Raw genomic sequence first — 19,251 nt, forward strand, 5'->3', positions numbered from 1 at the left:
GTAAGATGTGGGCAATGAGTTATAGTTTCATACCCTGAATTTGTATTTAGATTGATTCCCTATTTTTAAAGATATCATTGCGGAAGGCCCCGTTGTAATTTTTTTGGGGACATACTGTAATGCAGCACTCTACACTATGCATCATGCATTGTATGTAAAATGCCATCAGATGTAATGTACGAGGCCATGAACTATTCATTCTACGATGATTTCCATACAACGCAAAATGAAATTTTGAAAGGTTTCTTGTTTTGTTTGGGAATGCCACGTTACCATGTTCATTGATCTAGAAGTTAACCAATTCTTGAGTGATTCACATAAAAGCTGCACTGTAGGTGCCAAATATTTCGCAAGGTTTCTATTTTCGCGAATTTTGTGAGTCGGGTGCTATTTGCAATTTCAAAGGCAAGAATGTGATGTGCATGCATACATTTCTCCATTCAGTTCTGTGCTCCACTATCATGAATTTAATCAACCACTCGCGAAATTGTCAGGAAGTCATGATTCGCGAAACATTAGACTCGCTAAATATATCATGTTCACAGTATACTGTAAAAGTGGAAATTTTCGCGCATTTCGCGCAACCAGAAACAAGCGCAAAAATAAAAGCATGCGAATATTTTTGCTTGCCATATGTTCCTGTACGTGATGTCTTGATTCCGCGAAATTAAAAACATGCGAAACTCTTCTGACCCGGCCTAGCGTGAAAAATTAGTCGCGCGAAAATATCCACTTTACAGTATTGCAAATCTTCCAACCCTTTCATTCACAAATAAAGTTGTATGCTGTCGTTAACCAATCAACCACCGTGTAGTAATGTACATTTTTCATTGTGTCACAATCTTGTGAACACGCACAGTATATTGTAGCATCTTTGGAATGAATTCAGAGGGTCTTCAATATCTTTTACTGCACTTGTTCTTTTTGATTTGAATAATACCCACATCTTGCCAACACCTTGGCCTTCCAACACTACAAACGAGTGTTACCACAGTCTGAGCGGATGTGTAGGGGTACATGTACATATATGTGTAGATATATACAATTGTATGCCAATATTTTTTTAATGAAAATCACATGATTCTACTTTAATTATTATATTTTTTTTTTCCGCTGGCATTGGCACTGTTGTGGTTATCGTTGACTATTCGTGCATGTTGTCTACCAAGCTAGGGTGGGGAAAGAAATCTTACCAGTGACAGGCATCTCTCCAGCGTGTCAAGAATGATTAGCTGGGACCGAAATAGCACCTTCTCCTGGTCTGGACTTACGGCCTTCTGTCCACAATAAAAGAAAAAAAGATTGGGCCAATGACAGATTGAGAGAGGGGATTTTAATGCGGGCCACATCACTATTAACAGATTATGTCGACAATGAGAATAAAATAGTAACAGCAATGAATAATAATGATAATAATAATAACAATAATAATAACAATAATAACAATAATGATAACAACAACAACAATAATGGTGGCTACAGTGTGTAGTGCACATGTCATTTTGATGCTCATGGCAACATACAGGCTGTAGTTTACAGAAAAATGCACTACCTACACTTGTACAAATGTACATGTACCACCATAAAAACCTAGCAAAATTGTACACTGTATCTACATCAGTTTCCTGATTTTCATCATTTTGAAATGAACTAGACAATGATACATAATTTGTTCAACTTAATATTCTCAAAAACCTGCTAAAGAAACGAACAGGAAGTTCACCACTGCACGAACACAGCTCTGAAAATATCAGCTGTGAAGTTCAAACAGGAGCCTTGGCATTTTTAGCATCATGGGTAAATTCAATTCACTGTTGTACAAGTAATAGATAGTGCTTCATAATAGTGAACAATGAAACAATCCTACTAAAGATACTACATGTTCTTCACTTATCAATGCTTCTGCACAAAGATGTATAGATTTCTGTACATACAGTGTACATGTGTACAATGTGTGTGCAAAGAATACTGTAAATCTTACAAACGCATGCGAAAATATACAATGCATCACCACAACATTGGATAATACATTACAGGACATACACACCCATACACAGACACAAAGACACACAAACAAATGCCTGCACACACACTAAACGTCAAGAGCAACATCACAAAACGGGGATGTTTGACACTCAGAATCACACAATTCAGTTTTCACAAATTCACACACTGAAGTGAAGATAACATCTGCATATCACAATGTACATGTAATACAAGGTACTAATAGACCAACACTATGCACCATCAGATTCATCTATTGAACATTTTTTTTTTCTTCCCAAAACATGCTACAGTGCATTGTCTTGGCAGATGTTCCCAAAAAGAATACTGCAAACACCAAAATTGAAATGGAAAGAAAGACTGCTCGATCATTCCAAAGGCAAGCATGCAATCACGTTAAGGTAAGCCTTGGTAAATGATTAAATGGAAGAATTATTGCACGGTAAATAAATTGTCGCCTGCCCAGCAAAAGGGCCCTTAGGCTTAATGCACTCAAAAAGTCACAGAAAAAAATTGATGGTTACAACATATGAAAGAGCTTTCCAAGTCGAATTACGTCATGAACCAAAATTCAACACTGGGGTCAAAAATTTCATCCAAGGGCCCCTCTCCTGACGGGGGCAGGCGACAAATTACATCCATACGGCTACTTACAGTGGAAGCGAGGTTTTTGAGAATGTTGGCAAGACCACTGATGACCTGAGAGAAGAGATTCTTGCTGACCCGAATCAAGCACTCCTTGTTGCGCTCCAGATCCGCCCGGGTGTGGCTGATCTGCCCCACCAGTCTCACTGGTAGCTGGTGATGATGACAGAGAAGTTAAAAATCATTAAACTTTAGTTAAAACTCATACATTGTAAATGAAGGTTGCTGAGGGGAAATTTGAAGCAGTCTGATCACTTCACTCCATGACTCATCAACAAGAATGCCTGATAAAGTTGCTCAACAATGATTTCCTGATTTTGGTATAGATCTGTAATTATCCTTGGTAGATATCCTGGACTCTAAAAGATTTCTAATTATATGTATGATTTGTCCTCTACTTTATTCCAAAAAAACTTCAAACATGGATATACATTGTACAGTTTTGAGAAAAAAAGCTTTGAATTCTTTTTATGTAGTCAAGATTGGAAGAGATTTTTAAGCATCTAAACACAACCCATTCATTCAAAGCGTCATGGTAACAGACCGTAGCATCATGAAAAGGTGAAACATTTTGACAAAAGTGAATATTTTACAGCACACAAATTGTAGATTCTGAAATTTGGAAAGCATTCAATTTAGTAACTGCATGATTTCCAATTTACGATGACAGTTTGTTTACATTTTTTTGTTATTGCAGCCAGATCACCATGCTGTGCAGTTTTCTAGGCTTTTCATGTCTGACTTTATCAGGTAAATATCATAATGGCTTATATCAATGTACACGTGTCACTGTACAAAGTATGTGTTATCAATTTTGAGACTCAAGTATTCAAACAGGACCACACTAAAAATGCTTATGTGCAACATAAATTAAACATACAATGTAAACTATGTGTTCGTTGCGCTGTATCCAACACCAGATTCAACAACAATGTTTGAACACTTCTGCTATCACTTTCACAGTAATCATTATCACAGTGATAATTATACACAATGTACAATGTAGTTTTGTCGTATTCATTGGCAATACTTACACTACTGTACAATGACATCATATTCACATGGGAACATTCATACAGTTGAGTACCGGGTACATTACATACAGTGTACAGTTGTAGTTACTGAGTGATGTACACTTTGTATGTGACACTGCTCCAATTCCACAAGGAGGTTTGACATGCAATGCACCATTACTCAGTGTCACCATTTCAATTTTTTTTTTTTAATAACAATAACTCTGATAATAGAGCAAATTCAAAGAACAAATGGGATGGAAAAACAAACAATTATTATTGTCACAACGGCCAGGCACAATCCAGTCAGGTCTAGTTTTGCAATACTTCATGAGAGGTTACAGCTTTCTTCCTTTTGCAAGACACTGAAAGCAAAACCAGAAGTCAAATGATTTTGTATGCAGCAGTATGAAATATAATTCAATATGTATTTGTGCCATTAGCAGGTAAAAATGGGACGACATTCAACATACAATTTGAAAGAGCAAAGTAATAGATACAAATGATCCCGACAAATGTCCAAATGATGGGCAAAATTAGATCAGCCTGCTCTTTCCAATGGCCTCTCAAAGGCTAGAAAACTCTCAGTCAAATATAAAGTTTTCGCTGTACTGATTACACACAAGTACAACTGACTACTAGTAGTACTTCAAGTTCAATGACCCACAGCTTTTTTCCCCCTCTTCTTCCGCTTGGAACAGAAAGGTGACGGTTGTTGTGGGGGGGGGGGGGGAATTCTTTGCATTCAGCTGCTGGGACAAGGCATTTCATTGATGTGGCTATTCGTGGGGCAGCGGGCGGGAGAACAGTTGCGGCATTATTGCGGGCAGGCTGTCCTGCCATTCACTCTCCCAAGGTTGGAGGAAGTGAATGCTTAGCCATGTTCACTGTCGTGAATCTCTCGCATCTGTCCGCCGCCGCTCAAGTTCAGAAACGGCGATGTTCCGGCTGGCTGGCTGGCTGGCAAGAGAGAGAGAGAGCGCGCCGTGACTGGGAAAACTATTTCTGTGCTACTGGCTTGCCGAAGGCTGTGTAGATATAGCATCCCTCGTGCCTTTTTGTTGTTGTTGTTGTTTTTTTCTTTCCATCTGCATTCGGAAGGACCTTGCTTTATTTAGAACTATTGTGCAAACAGCAAAGTGGCACACATCTGAGCACTGTATAGCATAATTGTGGCACAATCACTAGAGTAGGAGGTGTGATAATTGCCCACATGTGGTATAAATATACCCTGTCTTGGGCTGATTGTTTTTATAGCATCTCTTATCATTCCTATTCAATACATGGATGACACTAAAAGCCATCTGATCTATGTCATCCAATCTCATTTACTTGATATCGATTTGTTTTCCTTTACCAAAACTGGATGAGTTCCCTCCCTCCTAACCTATCACACACTCTCAAAAGAAATAGGGCAGTTCATAGTTTCACTATTTAAAGCGCATGAGCGGAAAAGGGTTATTTGTACTGCAAACAGGTTTGTCGGTTGTAAATTCACTGATATACACTGCAAGTATACAATGGCTTTTCATGTACATGTTGTAATCCTTCGAAATGGTGCTTGTCAGCACATCCGTCTGACAGCAAGCCAAGTATTTGGCAATATTAGGATAAGGATAAGGAATAACATTTATATAGCGCTTAATACTGATGTTTCTAAGCGCAATATTAATAGAGAAAGTTCGTCACATACATTCTTGAAATGCAAAATAATGAAATGGATGCTCCCCCAATTGTTAATAGACAGCACAGGCCATTCAGGTTACCTCATCAAAGCAAGTTCACTCTTTGTTTGTGAGTTCACATGAATTTCACGAAGGAAGTGTTATATTGTATTACCCCTTGATGAAAAAAAAAAAAATCAGTTTATTTCTTGATAAGTCTTCAGAATACATGCATACATTTCATACAATATTTAAAGTAGCACTGGAACTGCTTCACTTGTACAAGAAAGTGACTACATGTACGTATTACGTGAAATGCAAAATGTGATGCCTTTCAAATTACACACATGTACAACAGTAGCTAATATATTGTGTGTAAGATATGCATACTTTTCATCTGCACTCATAGTAAATACATGTTATATCACACATAAAGAACACAGGAATGTGGTGTACCTGTACTTGTACATGAAATCATCTTCTTCACAGTTTGAAATTGTAGATACATGGTACATAACCAAGAACAAGGGCAGAGCAGGTTCTTAACCCATTGAGGACGGACTGATTTTGCTACAACACGCATTTCCCATAGACACCTGCCTGAGTATACTAGGGCCGCATCCTCAACGGGTTAAAGGGGAATTCCAGCCAAGTTAAAAATTAGTCTGAAGAGAAAGAGTAAAATATTATAAGCACAACAGTGGAAATTTGATCAAAATTGGATGAAATTAAAGGAAAGTTATGAAATTACCAAGTTTTGCTAATTTTTGCAAAACAGTTCTCTACTCAGTTCATATGAACATACAAGCTGATGACATCATGTACCAATTTTTCATTAATCATGTACACACACACAAAAAAATAAATTTTTAGCTACAGTGGTGTATAAGCTGATGTCCATACGTACAACATATGTACAGTACGTACATCATACTATTCTTGGCTGAATAACATCAAAATGATGATCACACAGATATATTAGGATTTGAAACTGGGGCAAAAATGCATTTGAACACAAAAAAGAGAGGACATTTTGAGAATCTGACAGTGTGTACAAACTATGGCACTGGCAAGTTGTAAAGGGATGACATCATCAACTCACTCATTTTCACACCAGGTACAGCTGTAGGCCCTACATGTGTATTCATATTGACTGTTTGAGAAGTGTTTTATAAAAATTTGCAAAACTTCATAATTTCATTAATTCCTCAATTTTTATCAAATTATTATCAAATTTTTCACCACTGTTCCTGTACAATTTTCTTCTTTCTTATCAGACTAAGTGTTAACAGGACCGGAATTCCCCTTTAAATTTCACCCGGTGACAGAAGAAAGAAGAAGAGGCATAATAAACTTATTTTGCAGTCCAGTGGATGTACAAAGGTTCCCAGGCTTATAACACCCCAAAGACGGATGTACAGGGAAACTGCCTGTGCAGGTATGCAAATAAACAGATAGCTGCTCGCCTCCGCCATGCAGCTGACTCTCCTTGTGGGCAACACCACCGGTGTCGGGGGAACGCGGGGACGGCGAGAGCGGAAGCAGGTCGAGAACAACAACATGCGACATTCGGCCCGGTGTTTACACAAATGCTAACGACTGCCAATTGACAGACTTTAATGGAACATGGAGGGATGGTGGATGGGGGGGGGGGGGGGGGGGGGGAAGAGCTGGAGGAGAAACTTACAAGAGGACAAAAAATGGCTGAGAGAAGAAGTGAGAAATTCACAGCTCTCCCCCCCCCCAAAAAAAAAAGAACAAAAATAATAGGGCAAGTCCAAGATAAGGTCCCCTCAGAAGGCAAAATTTCATCTTTCCTCAATATTGACATGTTTAGTATCATTTTGAAGCTTAAGAGTTGAAGTTTTGATTTTTATGGAGGAAAAAATGATATTATGTAAATTTATGCAAATTTCAAGGGCTTCATTTGCATAAATGTGAAATACAGCGCTACGCATGGGACATTTATAAAAATTCATATTTATTCAAAGGAAGGCAAATGATATTTGATTAATATGTGGACATAAGAAGTTCATCAAGTAGTTTAACTTGGTATGAAAATTTAGGGATTATGCAAATGATTATGCAAATTAGCTCGTGTCCTATCATGAGATGTCCCATACGTAACAAATTGAGGTCATTTTTTTAGGTTTTCTCTGAAATTTCCAAGGTTATTTGAATGCCTTTTTGGAAAGTTCTAATTTATTGTTTAGAAAAGTTAAATACCATAGAAAGAAGGAAAAATAGTAAAAGAAATATTTTTTATTAGGGAATTAAATAATGTTACGTATGGGACAAATGCGTTACGTATGGGACATCCTCATACATATTGCACGTGAATGCATGTAGCTAGCTGGGAGGGTCTCTCAGTACACAAATGGTCAATCATCCTGAAGAAAGCATCCCAACTTTGCAGCTACTTTTGAGTTATAGACACTTGAAACAATACGTGTACTTGACTGAACAATGGGGGAGGGGGAGATGGCAAAATACAAGCATTAAAGGGATGGTATAGTTTTTGTAGAAATAGGGATTCAGTTTTCAACATTTTACAAGATGATTGGAAACCAATTACAATTGTATATGAATTATCAAAGAGCATACAAATCTCAGAGACGAGGAATTTAAAGTTTATTTGATGGAGATCCAATTTGAAATGGCTGAGATATCACAAAACAAACAAATACCAAGTCAAATGAAGTGGTCCTATCATAACAAATGTGACCCACCTTTTGTTAGGACACCACGTTTCTGGATATCTCAGCCATTTCAAAACAGATTTTTGTCATGTTAACTTTGAATTCCTCTTAGAATTGTATGCTATTTAAATATTTCATAAAATAAGTGTCAATTATCTTGTAAAAGTTGAAATCAGAATTCCCATCTGAACCAGAACTATACAGTCCCTTTAAGAGTAGAGACCTCTGATTTAAAGGGTACTGAAACCGAATGTTATACACAACCAGATTGAAAAATTGCTAGTATATTGGGTAATGTTCACCACTCAATGTAGAGCTCTAGCTACGTACGTTGTAGCTCCATTGTATAACACACGTATGTGATGATAATGAAGATGTTACTTCAAATTAGTGTTTTTTGTATCATTTTTTTTAATTGCAAGTGATAAACAAATTGTCCTTAACCAGTTTTCAGTAGTAGCCACGACAAAAATCATGGGTATACATACTCATACTGAGATATGACTCGAATCAATGACCCGATTGCTAGACAGACATCATCTACACGATTACTGGGGTTCCACACAGCAGGTATTGCATCTTTATTATAAAATTAATATTTCTTGTGTCAAGTTGTTTTTTATTGAAACTGAATGGCAAACTGTCCTTCATCAAAGGAAGTAAACACTTAACTATTCAATTTTTAGTAGTGACTATCCTGATAAAAATAAAGGGCATACATACTCAGGTTGGTCATAAAAATATAGAATATGATTAAAGATTATGATTGTAAATATTTGGGGAATATATTGTTCCCTTGACAATCTGGATCAGTATTTGAGTAATTTCAACTGATTCTACCTCAATAATTATGCAAAAATTTGTTTATTTGTATTTTGCAAAATCATTTTGCAAAATACCCATAAACATGGTTCTCCACACACTAAACGAATGGGGGACAAAGGGCATGCCTACTCAGGTTGGTCATAAAAATATGAAAATATGATTGAATATGATTATGATGGTAAATATTTGGAGAATATTGTTTCCTTGACAATCTGGATCAGTATTTGAGTAGTTTCAACTGATTTTACTTCAATGATTATGCAAAATACCCATAAACATGGTTCTCCCCACACTAAACGAATGGGGGACAAAGTGTCCCATACGTACAATTGTCCCATACGTAACACGTCATGTCTGTCTTTAATTAGAACCTGTAATTAGAGCTTTTTGCCTCATGACATGAAACTTACCTCTCATGATCTTGAGTGTTGTGGCTTTCATCACAGTGAGTTACAAGTTGTAGAATAAAATACTTTTAGAGAGTTTTGAGGTTGAAAAAAATGTTCAAAAAACCAAAATTTTTCTGGTCCCATACGTAACGGCACATATTTTCTCTTCTAGAATATAATTGTGAAGGTCATATTTCTCAATTTTTTACATGATTATACTTCTCCTAGATATCAATCACCATGAAAAAGTTCAATTTGATCAAAGGCCATTAACACTATTTTCCAGGTCATAAAAGTCTCTGAATGTCCCATACGTAAGGCGCGCGTTATCTTGGACTTGCCCAATACCTACAATCGTATCACAGATGCAAGTGTGGGAGATGGAAGAAGTCTCAATACAACAAGGTCCATAATCATGATGTGATATACTACTGTAAGTACGTAAAGACAATAGCGTGAAAAGGCAATGACAAATAAGATGTCCAACTATTACTAGTATGCCATACCTTTCAGTCTGGTTTTATGTCATAAAACAAATCAAACCAACAACAACGTACGTATTGTACAATATGTACGTATTGCCTGCTGAAGCAGGAATGCCGTGTTTATCATCTACAATGAAGGAAATCGCGAAACTCCGTTCTTTTAAAAGTTAAGATATGCATAATTTCTTGTTGTGTCACAGCATTTCTTACTCAGAAATGTGCATACAGTACACGGACAAGGAAAGTATTAGGGTGCGTTTATCAACTCTTTTTCTCGGCAGAAACAGGTTTTCCAAACGGCTTTCAAGGAATTTTTACGAGTTGATAAACGCAAAGCTGTTTTGATTATGGGGTCCAGAAAGCCTTTTCGAAAGCTGGAAATTTGTGCTTTCAGAAAAAGGTTTCCGAAACAGGTTTCCAGAAACCTGTTTCTAGAAGCCCTCTGAAGCAAGATAAACTCAAAGCTCTTTTGAAACGGCTTTGTACTGCGGTTACAGTATATATATGACCCCTTCTCTAAGTCAAATTGCGCAATGCAGCTGCTAAGTGACAAGGCCAGTTTTTGTGTTTGCGATGAATTGATAAACGCAACTATTTTGGAAGCCGTTTCTAAAGGGCTTTGGAAATGGCTTTTGAAAGCCATTTCAAACAGGGGAAAGACAATAAACGCAGCCTAAGAGAGATAGCGATGAAGAAAGAAAGAGACAAGGAGATACACTGAAAGAATGAAAGCAAGAAGACACTAAAAGCATAAGTCTTTTGGAAGCGGTATTAAAAGACAAAAGTGAATGAGAGAGGAGGGGAGGATGGAGTGGGACTAATTTTCATTTTTTTAACACCAATATTAATATGTTTGCCAGGCTTTATGAAATACCAGGGCTTCGTTTCATAAAAAGCTCTATGCCCTGACAATCACCATAGTAACAGTCAGTGACCAGAGCTTCTCAGCCAATCGAAACCAAGGATTTCATTGAAATTGTCAGAGACTGTCAACTTTCATGAAACAGTGCTCAGGTTACAATCCTTACTGCCAGTTTAAGTACTTTCTGTTAAATACAAATTACATATCTCTGCAATATGTGCTGCAAATCTACCTGCACAACAAGCCAGTTTACTGCATTCAACTTTATTGATATTTCCTCTTTAAAGGAACTGTTGACAAACTATTCCATCCATCTGTACAAACTTGATTCGTTCAAATACTTGGAATGCACTATGCGTACAATTGACAGCCACATTCACACAAAGAAATTAACATTTGTTGCATTGCAAAGCAAAACTCAAAGTTAATTCGCCACTGTTCACACACACTGTGCAGGACTATAGACCAAGAGTGACTAGAACATGACCCCTGGCATCCAAGAATTCGGACACACAAAATGTACTGCACATGGCACATTGCATTGTGGGATTTAAAAAAACTTGAGTTTCTCTCTGCGCTTATTACAGCAAATTATAACTCCGTTTCTGAAATAGAATCGATAAAATCCCATTTTCTTTGCTCAATTTTTCACTTAAAAATTATAAATATATTTCTGGTCAGTTTCCCTTTGTTTTCATTTATTAAAAGAGAATAAAGCAGGATCGATTTTTGCATCAAGATAATGAATTTTTTTGGTGTGTGTGTTCATGCAGATGAATTACAATACTTTCGCATCAAATTGCAAAACTTGAGTTTCGAAAATCAATTGATGGAGTTTTCTTTTCCTGCAACATAGTAATGCAGCATTCAATTCACCCATTAAGTACCATAGACAGGAATTCACTTAGACCCCGTTTACAGTGCAGGGCTGGGCTGAGCCGCGGCCGAGCCGCGGCTGAGCCCAGCCTCAATTGCGGGGCCAAGCCCCACAATTTTGTCCGTTTACACTGCCGGGCTGAGCCGCGCTTTTGATTCAAACCTTTCAATATTTTGTCGAAGTGGCGCTCTGCTTGTAAACAAACGCAATTTGGTATAGTCTGGTTTTCAGACCCTTTGCCAACTGAATTCCGTGGCGACGAAGTCGCCGTTCGGGCAAAGGCCTTTGCCGAAGGAAAAATCCTTTGCAGGACAAAACCACCTTAAACTATACTAGTTTTCAACGTTGAGGGGGTTAATATCCTGAATAGCGAAATAGTACGGGCAGAGGGTTTGGAAACCAGACTGAAATTGGCCGTGCATTTGGCCCAGTTTGCATTTACACTGAGAAAAGGCCGGGCTCGGCCGCGGCCGAGACCACCTCCAGAGCATGGCCAAATGCGCGGCCAATTTTGGCCCCGCATTTGGCCTTTTGCGCGTTTACACTGAAATGAAGGCAGGCTCGGCCGCGGCCGAGCCGCGGCCGAGCCTCACACTGTAAATGGGATCTATGTTGCTGCTAGGTAGGGCAAGCCTCTGCAGGCTTTATGGTTGTTAAGGGCAACTTCTGTGAAGAAAGCATGCATAAAATGTGAATACATTGCAGATTCAGTCTATTCAAAGTTAAACATGTGCTAATCTTACAAATTCATTTTAAACAAGAGATCCCCCCAACAACAACAGCAAAAAAAAAAAAAAACCCAAACACATAAAATGGATCACAATTCTTGGTAGAGGATAATGGAAAGGATGGGGCCAGTAACCTTTCAATACAGGGCAATCACTATCTGGATTCACTTGCCAGATCAGGAGTGACACAGAAAAAAAAAAAAAATCTAAAATTACAAATGTACAGTACCTGAAGTTACTTTGAAATTTAGAAGAAAAAAAAAACCTGCTGTTGTTGTTGCTGCTGTTTTCATCCTACAAAGTAGTTGTAGTCTCAGAGGGCGAACTGTGATTTTACAAATCACTGCAGTTCTTCAGTATCGGTAGGAGGAATATATTCTCATCTCAAAGAAATTGTAAAAGGTTGAGGTACTGTAATATGTTGGATCGTTACTCAATAGACAAACTATAAAAAGAGTGCAATAATATGAAAAGATTGAACAATATATCAAGGGCACAAAGAATTTCGGGAGAAACAGTAAGGAAAAAGAAGCGGAAGAGAGAGAGAGAGAAAGAGAGGGAGAGAGAGGAGGAAAATAGGAAGAGATGATATTAACTTTCTCTTATCGAATGAAATGAATGTTTCTAATTTTAACATGGCCTAGGCTTAACTTTTTTTTTTACGAATAGAAAACCATGCCCACAGCAATATTATGCATTCACTGGATGCATACCCTCACCAAATATTATGGCATACCCATGCCACTCACGCACACAGTACAAACTTGTATACATTGTAGTTTGAGTGAAAGTGGTTCATGCTTTACAATTGTACAATGTATTGTATATATGCCATATATTTTGGAAGTCTAATTTTTTGTGAACCATGACTTCATGACAATTTCGTGAGAGTTAAATTTGCATTTGTGGTGCGCAGCAATGTATGCATGCAAGTCATATTCATGTGAAGGTCAGAGTTAATAAATTTGCATTTTTTAAAATTTGGGAATAGTATTGGACTTGCAATTTTATTTATTCACAAAAATGAAAACCTCTCAAAATATACAGAGTATACAGTAGGTTGGGGGATATTAATACTATCATGAACATTTACAAGAACTTGCCCATTAGTAACAGCATTTTTTCTAACTGTTGATATTGCAAAAATGTAATAAATTCATTGTAATTGTATGATGACAATAAGCCAGTTCGTAATTAGCCCATGCACACATTTGTACAAATATGACCTTTCTTTTTTCAAAGTCGATCAGGCACTTCTTTTCAGAGTGACATACAAAAATGTAATGCATAAGTTGGCCCGCCAATAGACTGTGCAATTCATATCTTGAATGAGGAATAAACTTTACACAGACCAAGTGACCACAATGGTCTTTAAATAAACACTTGGGAAAGCATTTTGTTTTACATCAATTGAATGCAAACAAAGTTTATCTATCAAATATCTCGGATGTCGATGGGAAACATCGCCAAATAGAGTAAATGAGCACTTTGTTGCTGTCAGGTGGATGTACTAGCAAGCATCATGTGTAAGGAATGCATGACTAACCATGCCCTATATTTCAGTGACTTTAAAAACCAACATGCCTATTGCAAATGACCTTTTTTCTGCTCATGTGGAACTTCGAACTGGCTTTGACACTGAGTTCATCAATGACATGACCTACACGGAGTTGTACTCATTCTGCCTTCACAGAGCACCGCCGTGCATTCTGTGATTTAATTTCTTCCTTTCTACAAGTATGAGAGTCCATGCATCCCTGTTTAATACATAGTATGTAATTCACACTGACTGATTAACTTGGGGGGAAAAAAATCTTTTTGTGGCACAACAAAACAGAAGATACAATGTATCAAAACCAACTTGGAAAGCCATACTGAAGACATTTACATGACAGTGTGTAAAGGATTGGAAGGTTGAGCTTGCAGGTCTTCTAATTCATTTCATTTATTTATTTTTTTGTGATGCCTCATTATTCAAACTAGTATTTATGTACTCCTGCAGATTTTCAAAATCCATTTTACTTTGTGGTTTCAACCAAATTGTGGACTTTTAAATGGGTAAGAGCTTTACAAAACCTCTCAGCATTCTTAACTTCACTGCAAACTCAAACAAACATCTCATAGAGGGTTGTAGTAAATCACAGTAATAATTTCTGCACATTCCAGAAAGAAAGTTCATGGTGACAACAAAAATCATGTAGCACAAATTTCAGTTTGATATACAGTACAGAGCTACAACTTGTACAATGTATAGCAATGTAGCACACTTGCACTGGTCAAACTGTCCAGGACCAGTAAAAATCACTGTTGGGCCAGTAACTTTTTCAGGAATGGACCATTAAAAATAATGGAAAAACTGGCTACCTACTGGTCTGACAAACAGGTCAGACCAGCAGATATAAAATGGATTTAGTGTGATAGTAGACATTAAATTTCTACAACACCCATGGATTTTAAAATGCATTGTCCATTATTGAATTGCAGTCACCTGCACTGTATACTTTAAGTAGATGGAGAAAATATTATGAATACAGGAAAATGCTTTAAAAAAGAAAACAAAAATTGTGGATGTCATTTCATATGGATGCAATAAAGTGCATTATATCTTCTGATAAATCTTTGTAACGGGAATTTGCTTTTTTCAGTCTTGAACATTCATATTTTGTTTCGTTTTTTAGTCTCTTGAAAGTCAAGACAAGCACCAGAATAATACAGAAACATATAGGCAATTATCCTCACTCCACATCTGACAGTTACACAGCACCATAGTATGAGACAGATTACAATTGTTGTAGAGCTTTGTTTCAAGCTCTATGATTTTTGTGTTGGTGTCATACCTGGGGCATATGGTTCATAAACTGTAGAAATTGTGGTGTTTTTGATATGGCAATATGTATATGAACTTTGAACTGTTTTAAAAGGTAATCTGTCCAATTGATGGCTACCACTGATTGCAGATTTACCATTAATTGTAAAGTTACCAGTATCATATTCTCATGCAATGGGGCCCATCTGACAATTACACAGCACCTTAGACAAGTTTAATTACCATTGTTGTAGAGCTTTGTTTCAAGCTCTATGATTTTTGTGAAAGAAAATAAATTCTCAAGATGTATCAATTTGTACACAGAGTGAGTACTACCATTATGAACTCTTAGAATATTTCACGGAGAGAAAAATGTATACAGATCAACATCATCGATGTTCCCTTTAATATGGCATAGACAGTTCTATAGGGTAACATTTTAATAAAATACCATACTTGTACACAACTGTAGTGGATGCCTGAAAATCAGACCACTCCCATCACAAATTTCTGAATTTGGCACACAAACACACATTACAGGTATGTGATGAATAGATATAAGCAAAGTGAATATGGATTCAAATCATGTGATAGAATTACAAATTTTTTTCACACTTGAATTTCTGCATCCTCAGGCATGTCACATTGTGAACAAATATACTGTACAGTACACTTTTTGCATCCCTGACAGGAATGTTGTTACATGTAAAAAGATGAAAGAAAAGAATATGGATCTAAGAAATGCAAATTTAGCGTTCAGACCAATGAATTGCAAGCTGTAGTGTCACATCATACTATTATGACAGTCAGCATCCCATGTTTCATATACAGCTGTATTAACCATCCAATTCCAACCTATCCCATCTTCATTTTTCTTTTTTTTTTACTAGTCACACTGTTCAAAATTGTCTTTACTTTAGAAAACTTTATGATTTATCCTAGATACTATATTTCACATATAGTGTATAATATTTTGCAAAGTGGGACATCTCGCAGGTGGTTGAATTCACAACAAAGAAACAGAGTGATGGAAAGAGAAATAAGAATTATCCCTTTTCAGGTGATAAGTTAGTGAATTCCCAGGTTGGATACGATGTACAACACATTTGTGTTATGCAAGGTAATACTTTTACAAGTTGTTAAAAACCCAGGAAAATAGGTCCACTCAGCTCACTGAAATAATGAACACCGCAAAATTATACCACATATGTACAGTAGGCTATATTACTTTGCCAAATCAGATATCGCCATGCAACAAACAAGGAAACAAACAATGTCACACTGAAAGCCCACGTGGTTATCAACTGCAAATTGATATCCACATACTAGTACATACAGATGACGATTATTTGTGAAAGTCTGTACTTAACTACAAGCTTCGACATGAACTGCTTAAGTTATATTCTCAATCTTTTTGTCACTCATCAACTCAACTGCCGCAGTGAGAGGATCATTGGCATGCATGCTCACTTAATCTAGGGACTCTCTCGGTCTAAATTTCATGAGCTACAGCTACTAAAACTAGTAAAAGTTCTAATTCTATGCTGGAAGTAAACAAAAAATATGACATAGCATGCATGTCTACGTAAAGATAAATTGACCGTGATGCATATGGATGGGAGTACTACAAGTACACAACAATTTTGTGCCAAATGCCTTATATTATAAGCCCTACAATACGACATGTAAATACGAGGAAGTTTTAGTTATTCTGATGAGCTAGAGATAGTAATATAAAATTTATGCACACAACCCACACAAGTCATGCACATGTTTGTACTGTCTGTAGCATTAGCAAGCCGCTTGCATTGAATGTATGGGCTTTTGCAGTACACTGCCAGTAATGTATGGTAGACAGCTCTACTGTTGTTTCTTGGCTTGGTGCAGCACCCAGTCCTAGCTGTATTATTGAGTTAATTTAAAATCTCATTCTTCTCATCAAGATAGCAGTACAAAGGTATTACACTTGTCTTGAACTACTCTTTCAGCAGGTAATTCTTGAGCAATTCCGTTCACATAGGCCAATGAAAACCAATCATTCCACCCAACCTGTTTTACTCAGACTGGCTTCTTCGCAGCGGTCTCGCTACGGCACCAGCACACACACGTTGACGTTTACTGTGTGGCTTCGATTCGGCCTCCGTTTGTACGCGAACGAATGACGAGACGTCCCATTCATTACTACAGTAATGATCTCTACACATTAATCGTATGGACATGTCCCCGTTCACCAACTAAAGAAACTGGAAAATGACGACCACTTCCCCAAATAATGACATCATATGAACAATAAGAGTGATATATCACTACATACCTGCTCCTCGAATCTCCCAATAAGCAGTGCCACCCAATCTATAGGCCTCTGGGCGGCCATTCTGAGGGGAAAATAATGAAAACTTTCTACATGGGCTTGCCGACTGCAGCAGCGGCGATTTCATTCAGAAATTTATTTATTTATGACAGCGCCCTCTACGCTTAACTTTTATTATCATAGAGGTGGGGTTTGCGATGGTGGAGTTGGGCGGGGATCGCTTGAATCTCTCCCCTTCCGCTCAAGCAGGCTCATATTACATACTGCTTTTCTTTCTTTCCTTCTTTCCTTTTTCCTGTTCCCTCTCCACCCCATCTCCTGTCTGTTCCTCCCCCTTACCCCCTCTCTGTCTATGTATTTCGCTTCTTCTGCTGTACTCACATAACTATTAATACAAACACGAATCACCGAGTTACACAGACACACACACACCGTGATTAAAAACTTGGCTGACCAACGCTAGAGAGATACAGTGATATGAATAAATTTGTATGTCAATAAGTAAGAGTATAGATCACAATGAATGTTGTGCACTTGTGTGAGTGCGTGTATACAAAATTTTCTTTGAATGCTATTTTCATGTCTTTAAGAATCTTTCATATTTCTTAAATTTGTCAATTGATGGGCTTTAAGCTTTATTTCAAAGTTTTGTCCCTTTTCATCCTGCCTTGTTTCCTCTTCTCTCTTTTATGTCTGTTTTCCTTCATTATTTTCCTTAAGTGTGCATAGAGACCATTATTTATTTTCTTTTGATATGCACTTCACAAATACAATTTTCAGCTGTTAACATTATTATTATTCATTATTATTATTATTATTATTATTATTATTATTGTTGTTGTTGTTGTTGTTGTAATCATCATTATTATTATTTTTCTTAACTTTTTTGTTGCATGTTTTGCCTGTTTTTTGTTTGCTTGTTTGTTTCGCCTCATTTTGTACCTATCATATAGCAATGTTTTTTCGTAACCATCCTGATAAATGCATGGTAGACAATATGTGAAAGGCAAAACTTTGTCACTGCCCTCCAAACTGGGTCATCCCACCAGACCGACACCCACAGCCCACGAGTTCGGCATTGAAAACAGGTCCATGAGTGATACAGTTCACGAGTCATATACAGCCCATGAGTTCGGCATTGAAACAGGTCCATGAGTGATACAGCTCACGAGTCATACAGCCCACGAGTTCGGCATTGAAAACAGGTCCATGAGTGATACAGCTCACGAGTCATACAGCCCACGAGTTCGGCATTGAAAACAGGTCCATGAGTGATACAGCTCACGAGTCATACAGCCCACGAGTTCGGCATTGAAAACAGGTCCATGAGTGATACAGCTCACGAGTCATACAGCCCACGAGTTCGACATTGAAAACAGGTCCATGAGTGATACAGCTCACGAGTCATACAGCCCACGAGTTCGACATTGAAAACAGGTCCATGAGTCATACAGCTCACGAGTCATACAGCCCACAAGTTCGACACTAGGCATATAAAGCCCATGAGTTCGACACTAGGTAAAAACAACCCACGAGTTCGACAGATACAACTGTGTAGGTCTCGTGGGCCTTGTTAGCTTAGTGTCGAACTAATGGGCTGCATGACTCGTGAGCTGTATAACTCATGGATCTGTTTGACTTGTGAGCTGTATGACTCGAGGGCTGCATGACTCGTGGGTGTCGGTCTCGTGACGTGCATCCCTCCAAACTGCTCATTGTTATCAAAATAAGATAAAAACCTATCTAGTCTTTACGTTCCGTGAAAATCAATAAGTTATTTCATACCTACTTTCTTTCTGAAATTTGTGGACTCCTCTTCATCCTATGAAGAATATGAAAAAAAAAAGGATCGTTCATAGTAAGTTGCTGTACGTACGTATAATAGGAGGGCCTTCAAAGGAAGGGTGATAATTATAGTAATGACCATGTCATCAAAGATTGGA

The 19,251-nt window shown here is 37.5% G+C and overlaps 1 protein-coding gene across 1 annotated transcript in view; it reads right to left on the reverse strand.

Moving 5' to 3' along the window:
- The window catches only part of LOC139732841 (neurofibromin-like), a 96,224-nt gene extending 78,799 nt beyond the window's left edge, over positions 1 to 17,425 (reverse strand). Inside the window, exons 1-3 of the mRNA XM_071643682.1 lie at positions 17,312 to 17,425; positions 2,659 to 2,802; positions 1,194 to 1,277 (exon numbers count right to left, since the gene is read on the reverse strand). Coding sequence (XP_071499783.1) covers positions 1,194 to 1,277; positions 2,659 to 2,802; positions 17,312 to 17,371 — 288 coding nt within the window. The 5' untranslated portion in view covers positions 17,372 to 17,425. The remainder of the gene's footprint in view (positions 1 to 1,193; positions 1,278 to 2,658; positions 2,803 to 17,311) is intronic.
- Positions 17,426 to 19,251: the final 1,826 nt, after the last annotated feature.

This window comes from Diadema antillarum, unplaced genomic scaffold (assembly GCF_040938485.1).
Source record: "Diadema antillarum isolate AM-2024a unplaced genomic scaffold, OU_Dant_1.0 seq00000454_RagTag, whole genome shotgun sequence".
NCBI lineage: Eukaryota > Metazoa > Echinodermata > Echinoidea > Diadematoida > Diadematidae > Diadema > Diadema antillarum.